At 41.1% G+C, this 20,504-nt stretch overlaps 2 protein-coding genes across 2 annotated transcripts; one reads left to right on the forward strand and one right to left on the reverse strand.

Moving 5' to 3' along the window:
* selenot1a (selenoprotein T, 1a) lies at positions 1–5,969 on the forward strand. Its single transcript, XM_070918994.1, has 6 exons — positions 1–185; positions 1,323–1,433; positions 3,390–3,516; positions 4,867–4,954; positions 5,206–5,369; positions 5,469–5,969. Exons 1-5 carry the CDS (start codon positions 46–48, stop codon positions 5,325–5,327), a joined length of 588 nt encoding a protein of 195 aa, XP_070775095.1. The 5' UTR covers positions 1–45; the 3' UTR covers positions 5,328–5,369; positions 5,469–5,969.
* A 943-nt stretch (positions 5,970–6,912) lies between these two features.
* Positions 6,913–11,081, reverse strand: LOC139296383 (glutamate-rich protein 6). Its single transcript, XM_070918776.1, has 8 exons — positions 11,052–11,081; positions 9,525–9,602; positions 9,230–9,434; positions 8,675–8,790; positions 8,377–8,459; positions 8,032–8,190; positions 7,608–7,818; positions 6,913–7,173 (listed from the first exon to the last, which is right to left on the reverse strand). The coding sequence occupies exons 1-8, from the start codon at positions 11,079–11,081 to the stop codon at positions 6,913–6,915; spliced, it is 1,143 nt and encodes a 380-aa protein (XP_070774877.1).
* Positions 11,082–20,504: the final 9,423 nt, after the last annotated feature.

Here is a 20,504-nt window from a genome sequence, read left to right on the forward strand (position 1 = left end):
CCTGCCTCTCCATCTGACCGAGTGAGGAAACAAACGCCGGAACGGATGGCGATGAAGTGGTTACGTCTTTCGCTCCTCGTCTTGGGGGTTTTCTCGCTGTGCTGCGCCACGTCTGGTGACGGCAGTGGCGTGAAGAAGATGAAGATGCAGTTTGCTACGGGACCCATTCTCAAGTTTCAAATTTGGTAAATACACGAGGGAAAATCTGGCGAGTCATTGCGAGCTAACTGTTAGCTAAACTCCCCGGCTGACAACAACGTAGGCCGAAAATCGATGGAAGCTAGTTTAGCTAACTAACCGGACGGTCGTGTATGTTAACATATTATAGGAGGAGCTTTTGCCTTACGCTAGTTGCTTATTAGTGAAATTGCTCAACCACTGTCCAAACACACTGGGAGAATACATTTTGTGGAAGTTCTTGATTTTCGCAATTTCTCGTGAACATTTCGTCGAAAACATGGCCCCGCTTCCGCTGTCAAACATGCAAGTTAACGTTAACTCCAGGCATAAATTAACGTTAAATTAGTCGTTTTATTTGTGTCTTTTCTTATTACCGTGACTCTCTTTTTATATGTCCCCCTAATGCCTTTCTGTGTTATGTAGAGCGCTTTGAATTTCCTTGTTATCGAAGGGTGCTATTCAAATAAATGTACCTTACCTCGTGTCCACGGGTTAGATTAACGTGCTCGTTGCATTGTATGTTATTGACAATGGGGTTATTTTATTTCCTTTAATTTTATTTATGTATTTATTTTTGTAGAAAGTTAAAGTTAGCTAATTAAAAAGCACCCTACGTCAAATTAAACCCATTCAGGTAGTTTGTCAGTTTATCTCTGTATAGAAGAAAAATCTAGTGAAGCAAATCAAATGTATAGCAACATTAAACATAAACAATAATATGTAATCATCGTTGACGTCAATGAGTTAATAACGCTGTCGCATGATTTCAAGGTGTTTATGTGCAATGGAGTAAACTGAAGTGAACAACAATACCAAACACACATTTGCATTGCAAATTGTTGCTTCTCTCCAAAGCAAACGCATGCTTCAAACACGTGCATGTAGCATTGTAGTACAAGGTATTTAAGTTAATGTAAGCTAACATGCTGCTAACTGAAATTTCACACTGCCACTGAAACTTTCCGCTAAGATGAAGATAATCTACATATAAAGGTGGAATTCACACGCGCCAGCTCTCAAGGCTAAATTTACAATCTTAACAGTGATGTTAAGAAGATATTGTTGTGGCTGCCTTTTGTCCCTGTTTGTTCTTGCAACTGGACACTGTGTATGTCTTTCTAACGGTGTGTTTGTTTTCACAGCATTTCCTGAGGGTACAAGCGGGTGTTTGAGGAGTACACGCAGGCCTTGTACCAGCGGTACCCAGACATCCGCATTGAAGGGGAGAACTATCTTCCTATACCCCTCTATCGGTAAGAGAGAGAGAGATTGTCTGCCTTGTTACAAGTGGATTATATCCAGCTTTATTAAAGCAGCTTGAAAGCTGCCTGGGATTAGCTGTGATTTGACTGAGGAAGTGGAATTCTCATGCAGTCAGGTTTATCTGGTCATGGATTTGTCTTTTGTAGTTTTAACGAAAGAACTCCTGGACCTATAAGTGACAACATTTAGGTCAAAGGTGCGTCATGTTAGTTATTGTGTATTATTATAATTTATCGCATCCTATACTATTATTTGAATTATTTGAGCTACCACTAGAAATTTTTCAGATTTTGAGTTAATTTGGGTCACTGTGACAGGTTGCCAACTTACTAGGTACACCTAGCTAAAACTAATACGGTCGATTACAACAATCCTGCAGTAAATCCTATAATGTTCAGATTTTTTGTTTAGACTGCTTTAGAGAGGTGTTAATTCAACTGTGTGGTCATTTTGGAGGCTGCCGTTTGTGGTGCTGTTGAATTGCATTGCATTATACTGACAGTTTCTATTATTTTGTCCGCTCCTTTTATATCAGTGAGGGTGGGCTAAATAACAGAAACACCTGTATAATACAATACAATACAATTCAACAGCACCACAAACTGACAACACACTTGAATGAACGGCTCTCTTTAACCTTCATGAAGGTAGGATTTATTGCAGGACGGTTGTATTAGACTTTTAGTTTTAGGTAAACCCAATACCTAATAAACTGGCATTGTAGATTATCAACATAATGAATTTGTGGGCTACATTCGAGCTTTGTCACTAATGCTTTGAGTTCTAAGAAATTGTCGCTTGATTCCACCACTGTATCACTTCACAATCATCTGACATTTTATAGATAATGATTTAATTCAGAAAATAATCAGCAGATTAACTGATAATGAAAATCCTAATTAGTTGAAGCCCTAGGACGAATATTTCCATTCAATATTTTCCTTCAATGTATTTCTCCCCTCATTTTACAATTGTGCAGAAACTATTTCTGTGTTGTGCACTGTTACAGATACAGACTAGAATTATGACTCTGATGAAATTTCAACTAATGGAATAGTCAGTGGCCTAGTGGAGCATTAGTGGCTGTATTTGTATCTGAGGCTGTGTCTCGATGTAAGACTGATTTGTGCAGTGTAGTCCCAGGTGTTTTAGTTAAAGGTGTGGTGTCATTGAAACCCTCAGGACCTCATCAGTTGAACTCTTAATAAACACACCAGAGATTAGCTCCATTGAAGAAAAGAGACAGTATCATACCCTTTGGTTTCAAATTCTTCAGCCGGTGTTTGTGACTCTCTCTGGCTCAGTCACAGTAAAAAACAATATGTCCACAGACGGGTTGTAGTTCAAACTGTTACACATGTTAAAGTTTTAAAGTTTAAAGGTAGTAAAACCGAAGTAAACAGGATGCAGGCTCTGTGTTGCATGCTGATAAGTGTTAAAGTCCTATCATATTTTATTTTATGGCATACATTTTCTTTGCATAATCATAACCACTGTTGAAATGGATGATTATTATTTCTTACGAGAGGTTTCCTTGTGTTTATTCTACACATTTAAGATTGTTTGTATAAATGGAGGCCACGCCCTTCCCTCTCGGCACAATGTTCAAATAATGTGGTTACAATTTTCTCAGAAGTGAAACCCTATTTTTAATAATTTCTAAGATACTGCTGTGTCCATTTGATTTCATTTTAGGACGATGTGAAATATACCCTATTTTTGAACCTCAAATGAATATGCTTATGTTGATACATGATATTTATATTTGTTTATTGAACATGGCCATCCTACTTCAAGACAAACTACAGGCCCACATCTATCTGGATAATTGTAATATATCTTGAAGGCTTTGGACTGATTTGATATCTAATATCAGGCCTTGCCTGCTTTATGTTGCCGTGTCTAGGAATTGTATTAAAATCCAGTTTCTTGTTTTATTTCCGCAGACACTTTGCTTCCTTCCTGTCTATGTTCAAACTGCTGGTGATTGGGGTGATTATTATCGGCAAGGACCCATTCGCCCTCATTGGTATGCAAGCCCCAGGTATCTGGGAGTGGGGCCAGGGAAATAAGGTAAGGTTTTCTGCAACTATGGGAGCTCTGAAAGCTCCGAACCTGTGGGAGAGTTTGCACTGTTATTTTTTTATGTGTACAGTGTGTAAGAGGGTGGAGTCAGGATTGTCAGTATGATGTAGCTGAGCATTTGTTTCGCAGGTTCTCACACAGGCGCATGGATTGAATATTGAAATGCAGGAAAGCAGGTTTGTGTTTGGCTGTGTTGTGTACATACACACATGGCCAAGTACAACTCAAACCCATGGGCTTTCATTAGCTGTTCATGCAGTCTTCGGGTTGTGTCGATAAGTATTGTTTTGCTTGGATCTGTTATCCCCAGGGTTACAGACATGCAAAAGGCTCAGAGGGTGAATGCCCTATCAGATATCTGCAAATAAAACAGTCAAACAGATTAGTAACAGAAAACCTTGCAATTACATACAGAATAGATAAAAGAATTTAGTAAGCATTTCGCTTGGACTTGTTTTGCTAATGAATTAGCTTTTTTATCTAAATCTGATAACAGAAATAGAGTGCCTCTGCTTTGTGTTTCCATTTAAAGCTGCTGTAGGTAAATGTTCAAAATTATTTTGGTAACATCTGGTTAAACTCTTTTACAACCTTACGGTTATCAATAAGTCAAATGACTTGAGAAAAGAAATCCGGTCTCACTGACCACTTCCAGGCCCTGTTATTTGCCACTGTGTAATCTGACAGCGCCCTAATCTCATCAACCAATAAGGAGACCTCTGTGCGAGAGGGTGTGCCTATGTCACATATGCACAGCTCGGTACATTCCTGACTAGCAACAAGAAACAAATGGAGCACTAGGACTGGAAAACTTGTTTATAAGTGACAAAAAATCTTTTTCGAAATCAAAGTAAATCGATTAGTGTTTGGTAACTAAAGCGTTGCTGCAACAATATCTGTGTGCAGAAAAGGTTTGGACTAGTTTTGGACACATTCAAACGATATGGGCTCCAATAACTGCTTAACTGTGCAAGCGGAGTTTGCACAATGTTACCATATTGCAAGGTGTTTGTTGCTGCGATGGCAAATCCTGACAGAAAAATCGTTTTGCAAGTGACTCTTGAATTGAACCAAACGCATGCACTTTATCAGCTACTCCTAAACCTCATGTTGCTCCTAAAGCAGCTTCATGTTAACATCAATAAAGCACCACATTCATCCTGTGGGCCTTTGTCCTTTTATTGTTCCAATAATTTAACAATATATTTTCAGCGCGCTGCTCTTGTGAACCATCGAGTGAGCACGATGCATGAAAAACTGAAAACATAAAAAAAAGAAAGTGGGAAAATAGTTTTTGCGCAGAATGTTTGACGCAAGTTTCTCTTGTGCTTCTTCCAGATATATGCCTGCATGATGGTGTTCTTCCTCAGCAATATGATTGAGAACCAGTTAATGTCTACAGGAGCTTTTGAAATCACATTAAATGGTGAGTCTGTGATTGACAACATATTCACTGAACTCTTTAAGCTTAACATTGATTTCAGTTACCTGCCACTTTGCAACCATGGGTAATGAGGAAAATGTACTGGTTCTGCATTTTCAGCAACCCATATTGTTATTTCATAAGTAACAATAACTAGTTTTAAAGAAAAGTCTTTGTAACATTATAATATTAATTAAGTTGTGTGGTGATGGAACAAAATGAAGTGAATTATAGTGAGTATCATCTTTCCATAGATGTGCCAGTGTGGTCAAAGCTAGAGTCGGGTCACCTGCCCTCCATGCAGCAGCTTGTGCAAATCCTGGACAACGAGATGAAGATGAACGTTCACATGAACACAAAACCACACCACTCCTAACCCTACTCTTCACATCCTGGCTGGAGCTAAAAGCCCCTCCATGTAAGTACAATAGTGTTCATAGCTGATCTTATCTTTCTTGCCCTTAAATGTGAGACATATTGATCAGTGGAAATCTGACCTTCTTCTCTGCCTGTCTAGGTTTGAGGTGGGTTTCTCACTGGGCTGTGAAGTGATGTTTATGAAGGTCTGCGCTGAAGGCAGGAAGACTGCTAGCACAGACTGGATGCCCCCATCGCTCTTCACCATGCCCCTTAGAGACGCCCCGCCCCCGACGCCAGAGTGGGATCCATGGCAACAGTGCCGGCCATTCTGTAATTTTCCCATACTATTCATACTACTGCAGATTTCATCCAGGTTACATTGGTGGTACCCTAAGGAGAGATTTAACATTGATTCTTATAGTCTTTAACTTGTTGCATACAATTGATCTATGTGATCGTGTCATTTGTACCACTGAGCCATATGTAGAATTTTTAAGTTAATTGTTCTAAAAGTAGCTTAGCCATGTAGAAAATGCAACACTTAAAATCTGTCATCACTGTTGTGAAAATAACATTGAGGAATTGTGTCTTGGTATGATTTCTGAATAATTTTTATATTTACATAACTACGAGGAAGCTAAGAAGATTAATAAAAGCTATTGTAACTATTTAACTGTGAAGCTGTGGTGTTGAGGTTTACTGCTTGATGTGGGGGGAAACATTTTACTTTTAGAAGAGATGGTGGATAATGTGACTGCCATAAAGGTTTTTAGTCAGTTTAGTCAAAGGAAACCTGAGAGGAAAAGTAGGAAGTCTGAATCGTTTTTGTTTTTTTTCTTTTTTTTGGTATAAAGCAGACAAACTGCTTGATTCAAGTCATGAGTGCACGTCTTTTAGCCATCTCCTCAACCTAATGTTATTAGGAGGACTTGAGGATATTCACTGATTTGATTAGAAAACACAAAGCAGATTAAGCATGAGTACAATGTAAGACTAAAACATAGTGAAGTTACAGTTTCTTACACACTGGATATTCCCATGAGGTCACATCCCTTCATTATGAGTTCTAGTAGTAATTTAATAACATCTGAGGGATAAAATGTCACCTATATCTGATACAGCTTTTATTTGTTTGCAATATAATCCAATAAGCACAAAGGACAAAAAGATTGGACTATTCAGAAATGCCATACCCAAATCAAAGTCAAAAGTTAAGATAATTAGTAAAGTTAAAAGTTTTTTGACCTGCTCTGTGGAGAATGACGTGAATGCCTTTTATGCCATAGCAATTCAAAGTGCTTTACATAGACAACAAAATCAATTACGGTGAAGATGAAATAAAAAACAGTTACAGTAGAGAGCAGTAATAATTTGTAAAGTTGCCCCAAAAAGTAGAGAAACCAATCAAAGGCACAGGAGAACAACATCGTTTCTAACTTAGATTTGAAAGTTGGGGCACATTTGAGATCAACAGGAGAGAGATTGAGTGATTTATAAACTAGCAGCAGCACTTTAAAATCTATAAACTGGAAGCCAGTGTAAAGATTCAAGAACAGGAGTAATTTGTTCATAGTGTATTTTATTACTGGTGCATCAGGACATCAAAGACTATCCCGAAGGCACCCATGGATAAAGGCTCTTTCACTCTCACTCATCATCACATCAGCACTGACTTCCAGAAGCCTTTGGGCAGCAACATGGAGGTGAGGGGCTTGTGTGGTCTTCTGCAACCGGGGATGGGAGGACGTCGTCAGGTACTGGTGAAGCTGCTGAATGGCCAGGCGGATCCTAATCCTGGCTGCCGACGCTAACAGCTCCTCCTTCAACACTGATGGTCCTGAAGCAGCCCCGTCTGTTTCACCCTGGGGGGGAAAAAAAAAGTTCTCACAAGTCACTGAAACACATTGCATAGCCATGCATCAAACCCCTGAACTTCATTCTTATTTTATTTTGATTCTAGTCAAGATGCCATAGTTGGCGGAGGAATGTGCAATGTATAAAAGGAGTATAAGCAAGGTACAGTTTAAGGGAAGCATTTGAACAAGCAGACATACAACATATTGTAAAGTGATTGTAAGTCAATACTGTAAAGCTTTTAAGCTACTTAAGCAGAACATTTAAGGGGAACAGAAGTTCAAGAGGTTTTAAGAAGCAAATATCAGTGGAAAAGACAAGCATTGCACGCAGCATGTACTGCAGAGCTGGTAAAATGTTTGTGGTAGTGCATACCACCAAAACACTTTAATTATTTCTCTCTGTAGAAATAGTTTGTTAAAAATAGAAAACAATGCTTCACCTGAGCGCTGCAGGTGCCCACACTGAACTTTGCCTGTCGGCCTCTTGCCAGGAAGGAGACAAACACTTGTTCCTTCCCCAGGACTCGGACTCCTACAGTTTTGTTCAGGGACAGGAAGACGGGGTGCGGGGTAGCGAGGCACCAGCTCCACCGACGAACCCTGACGCCCTCCTCATCCAAACACTGACCGCCTGATCTGTTTAAGGTCAGCCTGCAACATGAAGACACACATGCATACGTCACATGTTTTTTTACATTTTATACTAAAACCACACATTAGATGCACCCATTAGTATAGAAACAGGATATTAACTAGCCTAATTTATAATTACCTAAAGATTAAATAATTAAATTAGCTATACTATATTTATTACCAGTATATTACGAATTCTAAGAATTTTAAATAAAGAAACGAACACTCCACCATATGTTCCCATTGCTGTGATAACATGTCGCCCTGCCATCAGACTGGAACACGGCTCTAATTGGTTGCCAGGGGGCATCGCGGTCATCATACACGATGCAGACTCGTCCATTTTCTTCCGTGACCACGACAACGAGAGCCAAGAGGCCTGAGGGATAACTGTTACCATGACGATAAGGATGGGAACACCCACTGTAGAGTGCACGGTGTGTTAAACATACAGTCTTGCTCTAGCTTAAATGTCCACATTGCTCTTCTTATCGCATCTGCACTCTTGTCTCTTGGTCAAAACCCGCTGAAAATCACATGATAAAGATCTACAGGCCTTCAACTGTGAGCGGATACAAGACCTGAGCAGAGCCATCAGGGAACACTGTAAGAAACCTCATGCCATCGGAATAATACTTCTGTAGACATTCTGCCCCATCCTGTGAACACATGAGATTAAACAAGGTCAAAAGATTTTTAGTATTAGTATTTAGTATTATACAAACTTCCATGGTTTCTACTCAAAGAGATGGTGAATATTTGTATGGTCTCATCAGTGTTGATAACAGCAATTACTCAAGATATTCTTAGTATTTACTTTTTTGTGCTATATGGGTGATGAAAACATGAGAACATGATAGAAATTTGTGGCTACCTGATGGTGACATATGCCGAACTGAAGTGGCTTGTGGTCGCAAAAAGGGACCAACACCTGCTCGTCTGAGTGCTTCTCAGTTGCGCTACTAGGACACACTGTCCAGCATCCATTTCCTGGAGCACAAGAGAACGGGAAGCTGAGGACTTTTGATGTTGGGGCCCCTAAACAATAGCACAGAACAAACTCTGTCAGTCTCACAAAGCTATTTAAAGACAATTGTTTTGCTTCTTACCAATAATCTGAAAAAAAGAAACACCCAACGTCAGCTGTATGTCAGCTCAAGTTTGTTTATTATGACTGGATGAAAAGATTTAAAGTGTGTGTGTGTGTGTGTGTGTGTGTGTTACTCACAGGTTTGTGCTGCAGGTAGTTGGATTGAGTCATCCTCATAGATTGTCAATTCTGATTGTTCTCTAATAAAGAATACAGATTACATTGCTCTTGACTTCAATGCTGTAAATTCATGTAAAATGGCCATTTTACCAATCTTTGTGTTTCTGTGTGTCGGATAAAAAATGAAGACGTTTTATGATGCAAATTTCTACCCAAGACCACTCGGTAAGTCCATGATAAACTTGTTGTGGTCCTCCGTCTCCCTGCCTTGGAAGAGAAGCTCCTCCATCTCTGTGGCTGGCTTGTCTCCCGGTGATGTCGGAGTACCAGTCCTCGGGCCACATCTCCCCCCAACCAAACATCTCTGCTTCACCAGTATCCCACACAGCTGCTGCCACCAGGCACAGCAGAAGAGAGGAGCTGTCTGAGATGGGCACAAAAGAGGATGTGCGGAGGTTAGCAGTGCATCAGGTATATTTGGGTTGGGGTTTTTTTGTGTATTCACTTTCCTCACCTCAGTTAGATTCAGTGAAGGTTTGGCCTCCTCTCCACAGTACTCACATTTCACTGGGTATTCTGTCAGGGGCTGGGACTGGACAACAGTGGAGTGTTACATTGAAAAAAACTAATCAGTAACATAAAGCCATGTTGCTGTAATTTACAAAAGTAGGTAGAAATCTGATTTTAGTACCGCTGGAAGAATGGTTGTTAGGTTTATCCTCTGGTTGTTAGACTCCCGGTTGTACCTAAGAATTCCTGCTGCTCTGATACAATAGGTGGGTGGGTCACTGACAGACTGTGGACAGCCCTCTGGTATCCTCTGAGCAAACCCAGAGAAAAATGCAAATCAAACAAAGCAATAAATCAAAGACCATAGTAAATAAGATATAGATTAAAAACAGGACTTAAAAGAAACATAGATTATAGTATTGTCCTTTACTTGATCTGTCTTACATGGTCATCCAGGACAGTCGGTGGCTCACTGAGATCATGCTCTAATGTAGCAGCTGCGGCATGTAATGGTAAAATGAAAGTTACTGTGGCATCACTGAATGAAGTCCCACTAGGAGAAGTAAACACTGGCCTGAATAAGATTTAATTGTGATGGAGTAGACTCACAGGAAAAGCTGGACTTCATCTTTTTGTCCTCCTTCTGACTGGAGTGTGTTCAATGAATTTGTCCCAGAGCACTGTTTGTGTAATGTTTCCCTCCTGCTGAAGGAATATATACAGTAGATAGTTATATTTCCCAAAATATAAAATCAATTCTCATATAGAAAAGGAGCCATAAAGGTCAGATTGACAGAAAAACAACAAAAATGAGGTAAAGCGCCCATTAAATATATACAAAAAAGCAATAAAATAAGTACACATAAGTTAATGCACTCACCTCAATACATCACACTTGCTGGTGTTGTCAGTAACCTTGGAGACGAAGTTGCAATAGCATACCTAACTTTGGCTGCTGGCAGACTGGTTTTAGTAACCACAAATATTTTGAAACACAATTATAATATACTGTATAATACAGGCTGACTGTACACTCCCTCAACCTGGTCTGCAGAAAAGAAGAAAAGGGGGTCCTGAAATCTAATGTACACTTTATGTCAAGGCCCCTCTATTAAAATGTTCAGATCTTGTTTATTTTTGAATGTGTCTAAATTAGAAAGAAAGAAAAAAGAAAAATACACACAAACACACACACACACACACACACACACACACACACACATATATACATATTTTAAAGGTTTTGCAAAGTGATGTGCTTTTTCACCCCGTTTCAAAACCCTCACTTTTCATCCATCCTCTTTTTCATACAGTGACAATATGTTTTAACACAATTTCTCCAAAAGATGGCTCTGTTGGTCTTCTGGGTCAGAATCAGCCTCGTTGATAGACTACTTTTATTATTTATTTATTTATTTATTTACTTACAATATATTTAGTCAGGAAAGGGGTTAGGGTAAGGTTGAGATTAGTTTGATTCTAATAATACAATCTTATAATAAACTGGTGTTGAGGTCCATAATAAGCTCACCGATCCTACACCGCTGTCTCTTGACCTCATGGTAACCTTGACATCACCCGGGTGAAACCAATGCCAGATGATTACAGAACAATCAATCAGCCAACCTACCGCAGCTGCCGATTGGTTGCTGCAGCACCAGCTGTACCTGCCGGCGGAAAACGTCACAACACAAATAGCAGCGGCAAAGCGGCATCTCGCTGCTCTTAACATGTCCAGGAGTCACAACAGAATGATGCTTAAAGGAAAAAGGAAAAGTGCCACTGTTTACTTGGCCGCAGCTGTTGTTCTGACGTGTTATTTGGCGCAAACGATAGATTGTCATCGACTGAAGAAAACAGAAAGACGGAAGGAAGCCGATGCAGCCAAAACGATAGGTGTGCCCGAGGGGAGAATTGTGTTCGGGAGAGTCTTTACGAAAGGGTCAGGCCTTGCATCACAAGTCATAGACGGGACCAAGAAGTCCTCCTCTAACGCCTCTGTGGAGGATGAAGCTGCTTACCAAGCGGACTTTGCAGGTAGAAATATCTGAGGTCTTTAAAAACTAAAAATCAAGCTCTGTTGAAAATAACATGTTGGCACACTAATTTTAATGTTCCCTTGTCAGGCTGGTCAAAAGGACAAACACAGGATACCAGTTCGAGAGAAGCATCATGGAAGCGTATGGCCTCCTCTCTGCAGTGTGGTGGGGACCAGCTGAAGTTCAGAGCAGTGGGCCCAGGAGCTTCTCAGTTTGCAGTGGAACAAGGTAATTTAATAAAGTTGATTATCTATACTATCTGTCAACTGTACAATGTACCCACCAGCAATTGCAGTTGCATTACTTATTTTTTTACCCCCCCCCACAGGAAATGCACCTCCAATGCCTCTGTCCCAGGTCCCTTCCACCTGTGGCTACAGCATGCAGAAGAACCCCCTTGCACTTGTTATGTTGGTTCCCTATGAAGGCTGCAACATGGTTCAAGAGGTAATGTTTGTTTACTCAAATTCAAGATGTTATTCCAGAATGGTGGCAAGTGTTGACAGTGGATAATCCTAGTAATTAAAAAAAAGTGTGTATATATATCTCTATCTCTATCTATCTCTATATATCTATATACACTACTCACAAAAAGTTAGGGATATTCAACTTTTGGGTGAAATTTATGGAAAATGTAAAACGTTCATGCTACAGTGATATTATATCATGAAAGTAGGGCATTTAAGTAGAAGCATGCAATGGTAATTTCTTCATCTCATTCCTCATTTCTGCTCAATGTGAATCGACTTCATGTGAAAGCTGAATATCCCTAACTTTTTGTGTGTGTCTTTTATAACCAAGATACTGTACAACTTGGGTTTTGGATTGGACAAAAAAGGCATTTAGATATGTTTAATGGAAATTCTGATGCATGTTTCACAATTTTCTGATATTATAGATCAATGGTGATTCAAGCAAAAATGTAACTTAATCAATGTTAGTTGCAGTTCTAGTGTAACCTTTAACTGGTAAGGTTTGTAACGCCTTGTTCTGATTTTTTTTTTCTCCTCCCCAAGGGTGGAAATTATGTGCTTCCAATGCGTTGGCAGGGAGTTCCTGTCTCACTCTGGTGTCCCAAAACTGCAGCAGCTGCTCCCACAACTGCTGCCCCACATCACCCTGTACCTCAGACACCCAAGTACCCTCCATCATACCCCCAGATGCCCCAGATGCCCCGCACCAGCAAGAACCCTGATGTTTCAAATCAAAAGATTCACCAACCTTATTTCTTTCCACCCTATCAATATCCTCAGTACCCTTCAGTAGTTACAACGGAAGCAACCACAACCACAAAGAAACCAGAAATGCCCAAATTTCCACAGTACCCCCCTTTCTTCCCTCCTTTTTATCCTTACTATCCTCCCCCTCTTCCGGTCACAACAGCAGCGCCAACCACAACTGCTGCACCAACCACAACAGCAGCGCCAACAACCACAAAGAAACCAGAAATACCCAAATTTCCACAATACCCCCCTTTCTTCCCTCCTTTTTATCCTTACTATCCTCCCCCTCTTCCGGTCACAACAGCAGCGCCAACCACAACTGCTGCACCAACCACAACAGCAGCGCCAACAACCACAAAGAAACCAGAAATACCCAAATTTCCACAATACCCCCCTTTCTTCCCTCCTTTTTATCCTTACTATCCTCCCCCTCTTCCGGTCACAACAGCAGCGCCAACCACAACTGCTGCACCAACCACAACAGCAGCGCCAACCACCACAAAGAAACCAGAAATACCCAAATTTCCACAATACCCCCCTTTCTTCCCTCCTTTTTATCCCTACTTTCCCCCGCCTCTTCCTGTCACAACTGTAGCACCAGCTACAACTGCTGCACCAACTACCACTACAACCACCACTGCAAAGCCAGCAGCCACAGCTCCTCCCCCGATGTTTCCTTTTCCTGTATACCCACCTTACTTCCCTCCCTTCCCTTGGCCCTTCCCAGGGCCTCTACCAGCAACTGCCGAACCCACAACAACGAAAACGACCACAACTAAACCTCAGTCACCGCAGGTTCCACCATATGTGCCTTTCTTTCCTCCATATCCTCCTTTTTTCCCTCCACTTGTCCCTCCCTATCCCCTATTTCCAACACCTAAGCCAGCAACGACGCCAACGCCAACTACGACTACCACAACTGAGAAAACAGACGTCCCACTGACTCAATCACCGCCTGACTTTAACCCACATTATCATCCACACGTCCATCTTCCATTTCCATTCATGCCACATCCCCCTCATCACCCTCCTCAAGTCTAGCTTGCTGAAACTGTTCTAATAAATGGTTTGGAAAAACATAAGTGTCCAGTTCTTTGTACTTTTAAACCCTCCTACTGCTGCACAGAATTTCAACAATGTGAAGTTGGCACGCTTCATTCCTGGCTTATCAAGAAGTGGTACTGGGGTGTGTATGTAGACAAGGTCAACAATCCATACTGAAAAAGGTCTTTAATCTTTGTTGAAACAAGAGGCTGATGTCAAACGGATCACTATATTTCATATACAGAGGGTGAGAAATGAAATGTGCACATTTATCAAGAATATTGTAAGCACAACTTTTCCGTGTGACCGAAATGCTAAATTTTCTTTTTGCATCTGAAAATCCTCTTAAGTTGTCAAGAGTAAAGGCCTTTTTCAATTTGGACCACTTCTGGTAAACCTAGAATACAAAGCACTTACTCTTGAGGAAAAGTGGGTCTTCAGATGCAATAAGGATCAATGTGTTTCGTCTCAAAAAGGGATGGTGGGGGCAAAGTTGGTCCTATATAAACGAACCTCGCATTCCTTTTTTTTTTTTCCACAACCTTTTTTTTTGGCTTCTGAACATCCTCTAGTTTTGTCAGAGTGGGGCTGTTGGCGACTGTCCACATGGTGGCACCATGGCTCAATGGTTTCTTGGTGCTAGTCTCAAATTTGAAGTCAGCACATTTTGTTAGGATTTCGATGTAGAGTTGGGATTTAATTTAGCTTTACATTTAAATTGTGCCCCCTCTATTAAATGGAGAACCCAACAACTGAAGGGCAACACTGAACCACACCTGCTGTATTTTTTTTGTGCCTCATCTCTTCTTTTTGGTTCAGTCACAGGATCGCGGAGGAGTCAGCATGACCAAATATTAGACTTGATCAGTGTTCAAGTGGTTTGATACCTGTAGGAGTAGCTATTACACATTTCTTGAAACGACTGGAAATTTTAATAGGTGTGATCATAAAATATCATACCTATTTTTGTTACTTTTTCAAAATTAGTTTTATATTTTCTGGTTACGTAGGATCATTACATCCACTGTATCATTAGTAATCGGAAAAAACGGGGGGAAAAATTGGATTTTGAGTATATTCCACCCTTAAGTGTGTCACAAAAAACCTGAAATGTAAGTGGAATTGTGTTAATCCTATTAAATGTTTCACCAGACCATGGCCAGACAAATACTGCTGTCTCATGTTAGGTCTGTATCATTATAGTGTCTGTCTATTCACTACTTGGGATGGCTATGAAACTAAAGGACAACAATAACAAGCAGAGAAGAAACAATATTGTACACACTAAACATAAAATAGAGTGAAAAGACAAATAAAGCCAACAAAGTCCCTCAAACATTTCACTGAACACACTGGACGAGGGACTTCATATGATATGGTGATATGCAGAGCTGACTTTATTGACCTGACATTGACAACAAACTGGACAACAAAGGCTCCTAACGAACCCACCTGTTGCAAGTTAAATGAACACAGGTGCAAGCTGTAGCCAAAGTTGCATCTGACTGGTTGATTGCCCGGTGCCAACATGTGCTCACTATTAAAAAGCTGTGATTCAGTTGTTGTGTGTCATAGTAAAGTGCTCTCCATCTGTTCTCGGCGTGCATCTCCAGTATGGCAGGTGAAGATGGAAGGGGGCGTAGATCACGTCAAGCTGTAGCAGTCATATTGGTCCTGTGCTCTTTGATCCCAAGTTTAACTTGTTTTAGCTTGCGAGGGCTGAGCAAAAAAGTTAAGCAGGACAAGGGAGTTAGTGAGGCCACAGTGATGGAAGTAAGGACAGGAAGCATTCTCTTCAATGGGAAAGAGCCAAACTCCCAGTCAGGGTCTGCCTTCGCTGCTGCCACAGGAAATGATGGATTGTTGCATATTGACTCGCCTCAATCGGATGACCCGGGTAAGATTTTGCAGTTGTCTTGTTATCTGCTAATTTGGTATACTGCATGCAAATACAGCATGGTACTCAGAAATCAAGAGATATGGCCAGTACTAACTTATTTCTTCACTTTACTTCTAAAGGGTTGTTGGAGCAGACATCACAGCTAGAGGATGCCGTGGCCAGTGAAGCAGCATGGAGGCGCTTGAATCCTTCCCTGCGTTGTGGTCCAAACAAGATGAAGCTGAAAATCATCGGACCCAGAGCTGCTGACTTGCAGCTAGACATGGGTATTGTAACACAACCAAGCTTGTAAGCTTATGTTAATGAGGTAATGGCATGGCAGATTGGCATAGAATAATGGTCATTCCCCCTTCTCTCAGGCAATGCACGCCCCCTGCCTTTGATTCAGGTGCCTGAAACTTGTGGCTACTCCATGAAGCAAAATGCACTGGGCCTCGTTTTGGTTGTTCCCTATGATGGCTGCAATGTGATACAAGAGGTATGCCTTTACTCCTAATTGGATTAACTGGCTAAGGGAGTTTTACATGTGGCAGATGTGTAATCCTTAAAAAGATGGAAGGCATCTATGTAAATGCTTTGGAGTTCAACAAATGTCAATGAATGCTGCTTCAGTTTTATTACTTGGTAGCTGTCCAAAGGAAGAAAAAAAAAAATCAATTAGGTTTGTCTGGCTCATCCTGGCAAAACAAGTTGAAGCCAACTTTTATGAATGCTGATCTCTAGGTTAAGTGTATTATCAGCTCAGATGCTTGTATATTGTTTCAGAATGGAAATTACACTTTGCCAATGAGTTGGCAGGAGACTCCCGTTAAATTCACCTGCCCCATGTCGACAAGTTCTGCTACAAAGTCTGCTTCAACTACCCCCAAGCCTGCTCAGCAGCCCTGGAAACTTCCTTTCCCTCTCAGGTCCTGGAGCCTGACTCGTCATAAGCGTCATACAAACCAGCCCCTTTCCATCTACGATCCTAGAAGTCCATATTATCCCTATTTGTATTACTACTATTACATGTATATGATGACACCGGCACCAGCCCCCGGTGCTGTCACAACTACTGCGAAGCCTGACACGACAACTATGACTACCAAGCCATCTACAGAGAAGCCCCCTCAAATTCAGCCTCCTGTATATCCGTACTACCCTTATTATCCTTACTACCCCTACTACCCTCTTCCAAATCCCCCAGTGAAGACCACTAGTCCACCTGCCACTACCACTAGTCCACCTGCCACTACCACTAGTCCACCTGCCACTACCACTAGTCCACCTGCCACTACCACTAGTGGAATGACCACAACAGCCAAGATGACCACAACAGCCAAGATGACCACAACAGCCAAGATGACCACAACAGCTTCAGCATCAACCACAAAGACTCAAATACCACCAAACCCTTATTATCCACCATACTTTCCGTATTTTCCCTTCTACCCTCCAGCAGGACAACCATTGCCAGGGATTCCAGACAATTCTGACATTTACTATTACCCAGTTATCCAGCATTTCTATGGCAAGCCTCCATATCAACCCATGCAAACTACTCTGCCTCCAACTCTTACAACTGCTAAGCCAGATGAGACCATTCCCACCGCTAAACCGAGTGACCCAAGTCCTACAACAAAGCCAACAACTCTCTCTACTACCACAACTGCTTCTGCGCCAACCGCTCAGACAACAAAACCCAGCAGTAGCAGCTATCCAGGCCCACTGAGTCCGTATGTTCCTTACAACCAGCTCTCCTTCATTCCATACGTTTCATACAACAAGGCTGGCAAACTCCCAGATGACCAGAAATACATGCCTCAAGCTAGCTACAAATCTGGACTGCAGGCACGAGCACACCCACATCCAGGCTTCCACTACTGGCAACCTGTGCCCTGGTTTCCCCACGCAACAGGCCAAGACTATCCTCAATTTGACTGGAAAAATCTACAACCTAAACACACGTAACTCCAAATGGTAAGGATCACTTGTAACTCATGTTTTGAATTGGTATGAATTTAAGAGTTAAGTTTCTCAACTATAACTGACTTTCTTTCAGGGGCTGGTGTCCTGTGATGCTGAGCATTCAATAAACATGTTTTACTTAGAACTTGGTGTTCATGCTTTAATGAAAATGTGACTTATGTGTATATAAATTGCAGATGCTATATGAATTTTAGAAATTGTTGAAATCAATGCTAACCCTGAATGAACCCTTGGACCAATTATATTGCAAATACACTCCTCATGGGAGTCTCAATTGGTCTGCTGTGCAAAAAACACGCTTCTGCTAAGAAATATCAAATTGCACAATGACTTTTAGCAGTAAAGGTAGTTACTATTTTGCTAAACGTTATTGGACGTAGTGCAGCACACCCAAAGTAGATTGGTGCCCCGCCAATGGTTCAACTTAAAAGGACTGATCATTCAAGGTGGTTAAATACACAATCATAATTCTACATGCTGGTTACCTTATTCTGTACTTTTGTTTTTTTCTAAACATCTTGAGAAATAATCTCACCCAGGTACTCCATGTACCCAAGGCTCAGTTTACTGCTCCAGTGACTCTGCAAACTGGGAGATGGGAGCAACTTTATGAATGTGAGATGGCATTGCAGGAGAAATCTAAATTGAGGCTGAAATAAATGTATCTACATTTTCAAATCTTTGCCATTTCTGTGAAAACCCCTCACTCGTGTGTGTATATGTATGTGTGTGTGTGTATATATATATATATATATATATATATATATATTACACACACACTCATACAGCATGCGCGCACCCCATTCTGTCTGTTCCTGTATACTTCCACATGGTGCTTTCTCCTCTCGGCACCCTGTGACGATGGACACATACACAAATCTACACACATCACTGAATCTAAGCCACACGTGACAACAGAGACGTGCTGGTCTTTGAGAGCAAGGATGCACGTCTAATTTTTTCCTCTTCATTTACCACAGTTCTTGAATGTTAGCTGAATTATGGAGCTCTGAGCTCAGATGTAAGAACTCTGCGGAGGAGCAAGACATCCTGAAATCCTTCCTTTTAACGGTCATAATGCAGTCTCTGTCCAGCATGGGAGAAGAGGCAGTTGTCCTTTTATGCAACACTGTGCTCATCTCTGTTTTGTTATAATTGCTGCTTTATTTCAAGCATCTTAAGGAATGGTTTGAACTCTACAATAAAGGTGAGTCCTACATATACATGTGTAATTGTATGATTAAAAAAAATTATAATTTGGCTTTTTATTTTACCAGTGATTAGAATTAAGAATGTAAGACCATGCTATGTATATGTGGTTCAGTAAATCTGGCATAATGGATGTTGTCTAGTGACTTCTGTTCATGCAGACTAAACGAAGAGTAAGAAGTATAAGAGACTTCAAGATCACAGAATAGGAACATAGCATCTACATGAGAAATATGACAAAGAACATTGCTATAATTTCATATTTAATCCCCTTCTGCAATTATATTATCTATATATTTTATCTATGATTGCAGGAAAAATAGTCATTCAATGGGAATGCAAGAGATTGACACGACCTGCATCCAAGTGGTTGATTTCAGAGATCTGTGTCCCACCTCTGAATATCTTCAGTCCATCTGTGGCCATATTCCCAGCCAGGGCACTTAGTCCCTCCCCCAACCCTGACATTCACTCCACCCACTCCATACAGTTTGTCTTTATGGAGGACTATGATGTGGACATGGATGAGGAAGAGGAGGGAGATGTATTCATGAGAAAGGCCACAGCAGGCCATTGGTGGGAGGACTGTGGAGATGATGGCAACTGTGACATACAACAACAGAAAGGAGGAAGAGGCTGCATGGTAAACAGCCGCAGTTGGGCCGAGGAGCTCCAGGATATCTTTACACCCCAGGCAGAGGACTGTTACAGTGGAGAGCGAACCAGACTGGCTAGCATCTCTGTGAGTGATTGACTTTCTCTCTTTCTGTCTGGACCACACAAGCACTGAATTACTCCCTCTGAGAACATTTGTTCTTACAAATTCCACTGATTCTCGTAACCAAAAGAAAACAGAGTGAGACAGGACAAAAAAGGGATTCAGCACATATCCAGTTTTATACACATAACATATTTCTCTGAATAACAGAAAAACAAACAATTGCTAGTCTAAAATATAACTGATTAAAAGCTGATGACAAAAAACAATATATGCCTAACAGCAGATTTGCAATCTGAGGCTATGCATATCTGTTTTCCATATATGTGTAGATACAGTATATGATTATAATGGTATATACATTGCCTTTAGAGAAATGCGAAAAGGGTGAAAGGCTGGCCTCTGATGCTGATGAAGGATGAAAGATGACTCAAAAATGTTATGCTGTTTAATCAGCCCACTGCTGCACTGTGACACAGCAGTGTGTGTGTGTGTGTGTTCCTCTTCGCACGTGTGGCCACGTTGACCCTGTGCTTCCTTGTCTCTCTTACGGCTCATCACACTTGAATCTGTGATGTGGAATGGGGCTGCAGGAGACAAAACAAACAGAACGTGCAATTAAAAATTCACCGCTCCGCTTTGGGCCAACGTGCAGATGCAGACGCCATGTCAGTGCTGCTCAGAGATGCTGACATTTATTAGAGGAGCTATTATTGATCAGCCGTGGCCTCTTTAATGGTTTTATTTTCCAGTGTTACAGTCTCATTTATCAGACTATGTTTAGCCTGGCCTTTCAGCCTACCGTATCGCTCACCTTGACGTGCAAACCAATCATATACCTAATTTCTGTAAATCTATAAGGCATGTCTCCTCTTATCAGGAC

Source organism: Enoplosus armatus, chromosome 14 (genome assembly GCF_043641665.1).
Source record: "Enoplosus armatus isolate fEnoArm2 chromosome 14, fEnoArm2.hap1, whole genome shotgun sequence".
NCBI lineage: Eukaryota > Metazoa > Chordata > Actinopteri > Centrarchiformes > Enoplosidae > Enoplosus > Enoplosus armatus.

Coding starts and splice junctions, on each gene's coding strand:
- LOC139296383 (XM_070918776.1), bottom strand. CDS start 11,081: ATGAGGTCAAGAGACAGCGGTGTAGGATCG. Junction 9,435..9,524: donor CTTCACTGAATCTAACTGAG/GTGAGGAAAGTG, acceptor TGCCCATCTCAG/ACAGCTCCTCTCTTCTGCTG. Junction 8,460..8,674: donor TCGGCATATGTCACCATCAG/GTAGCCACAAAT, acceptor ATGTGTTCACAG/GATGGGGCAGAATGTCTACA.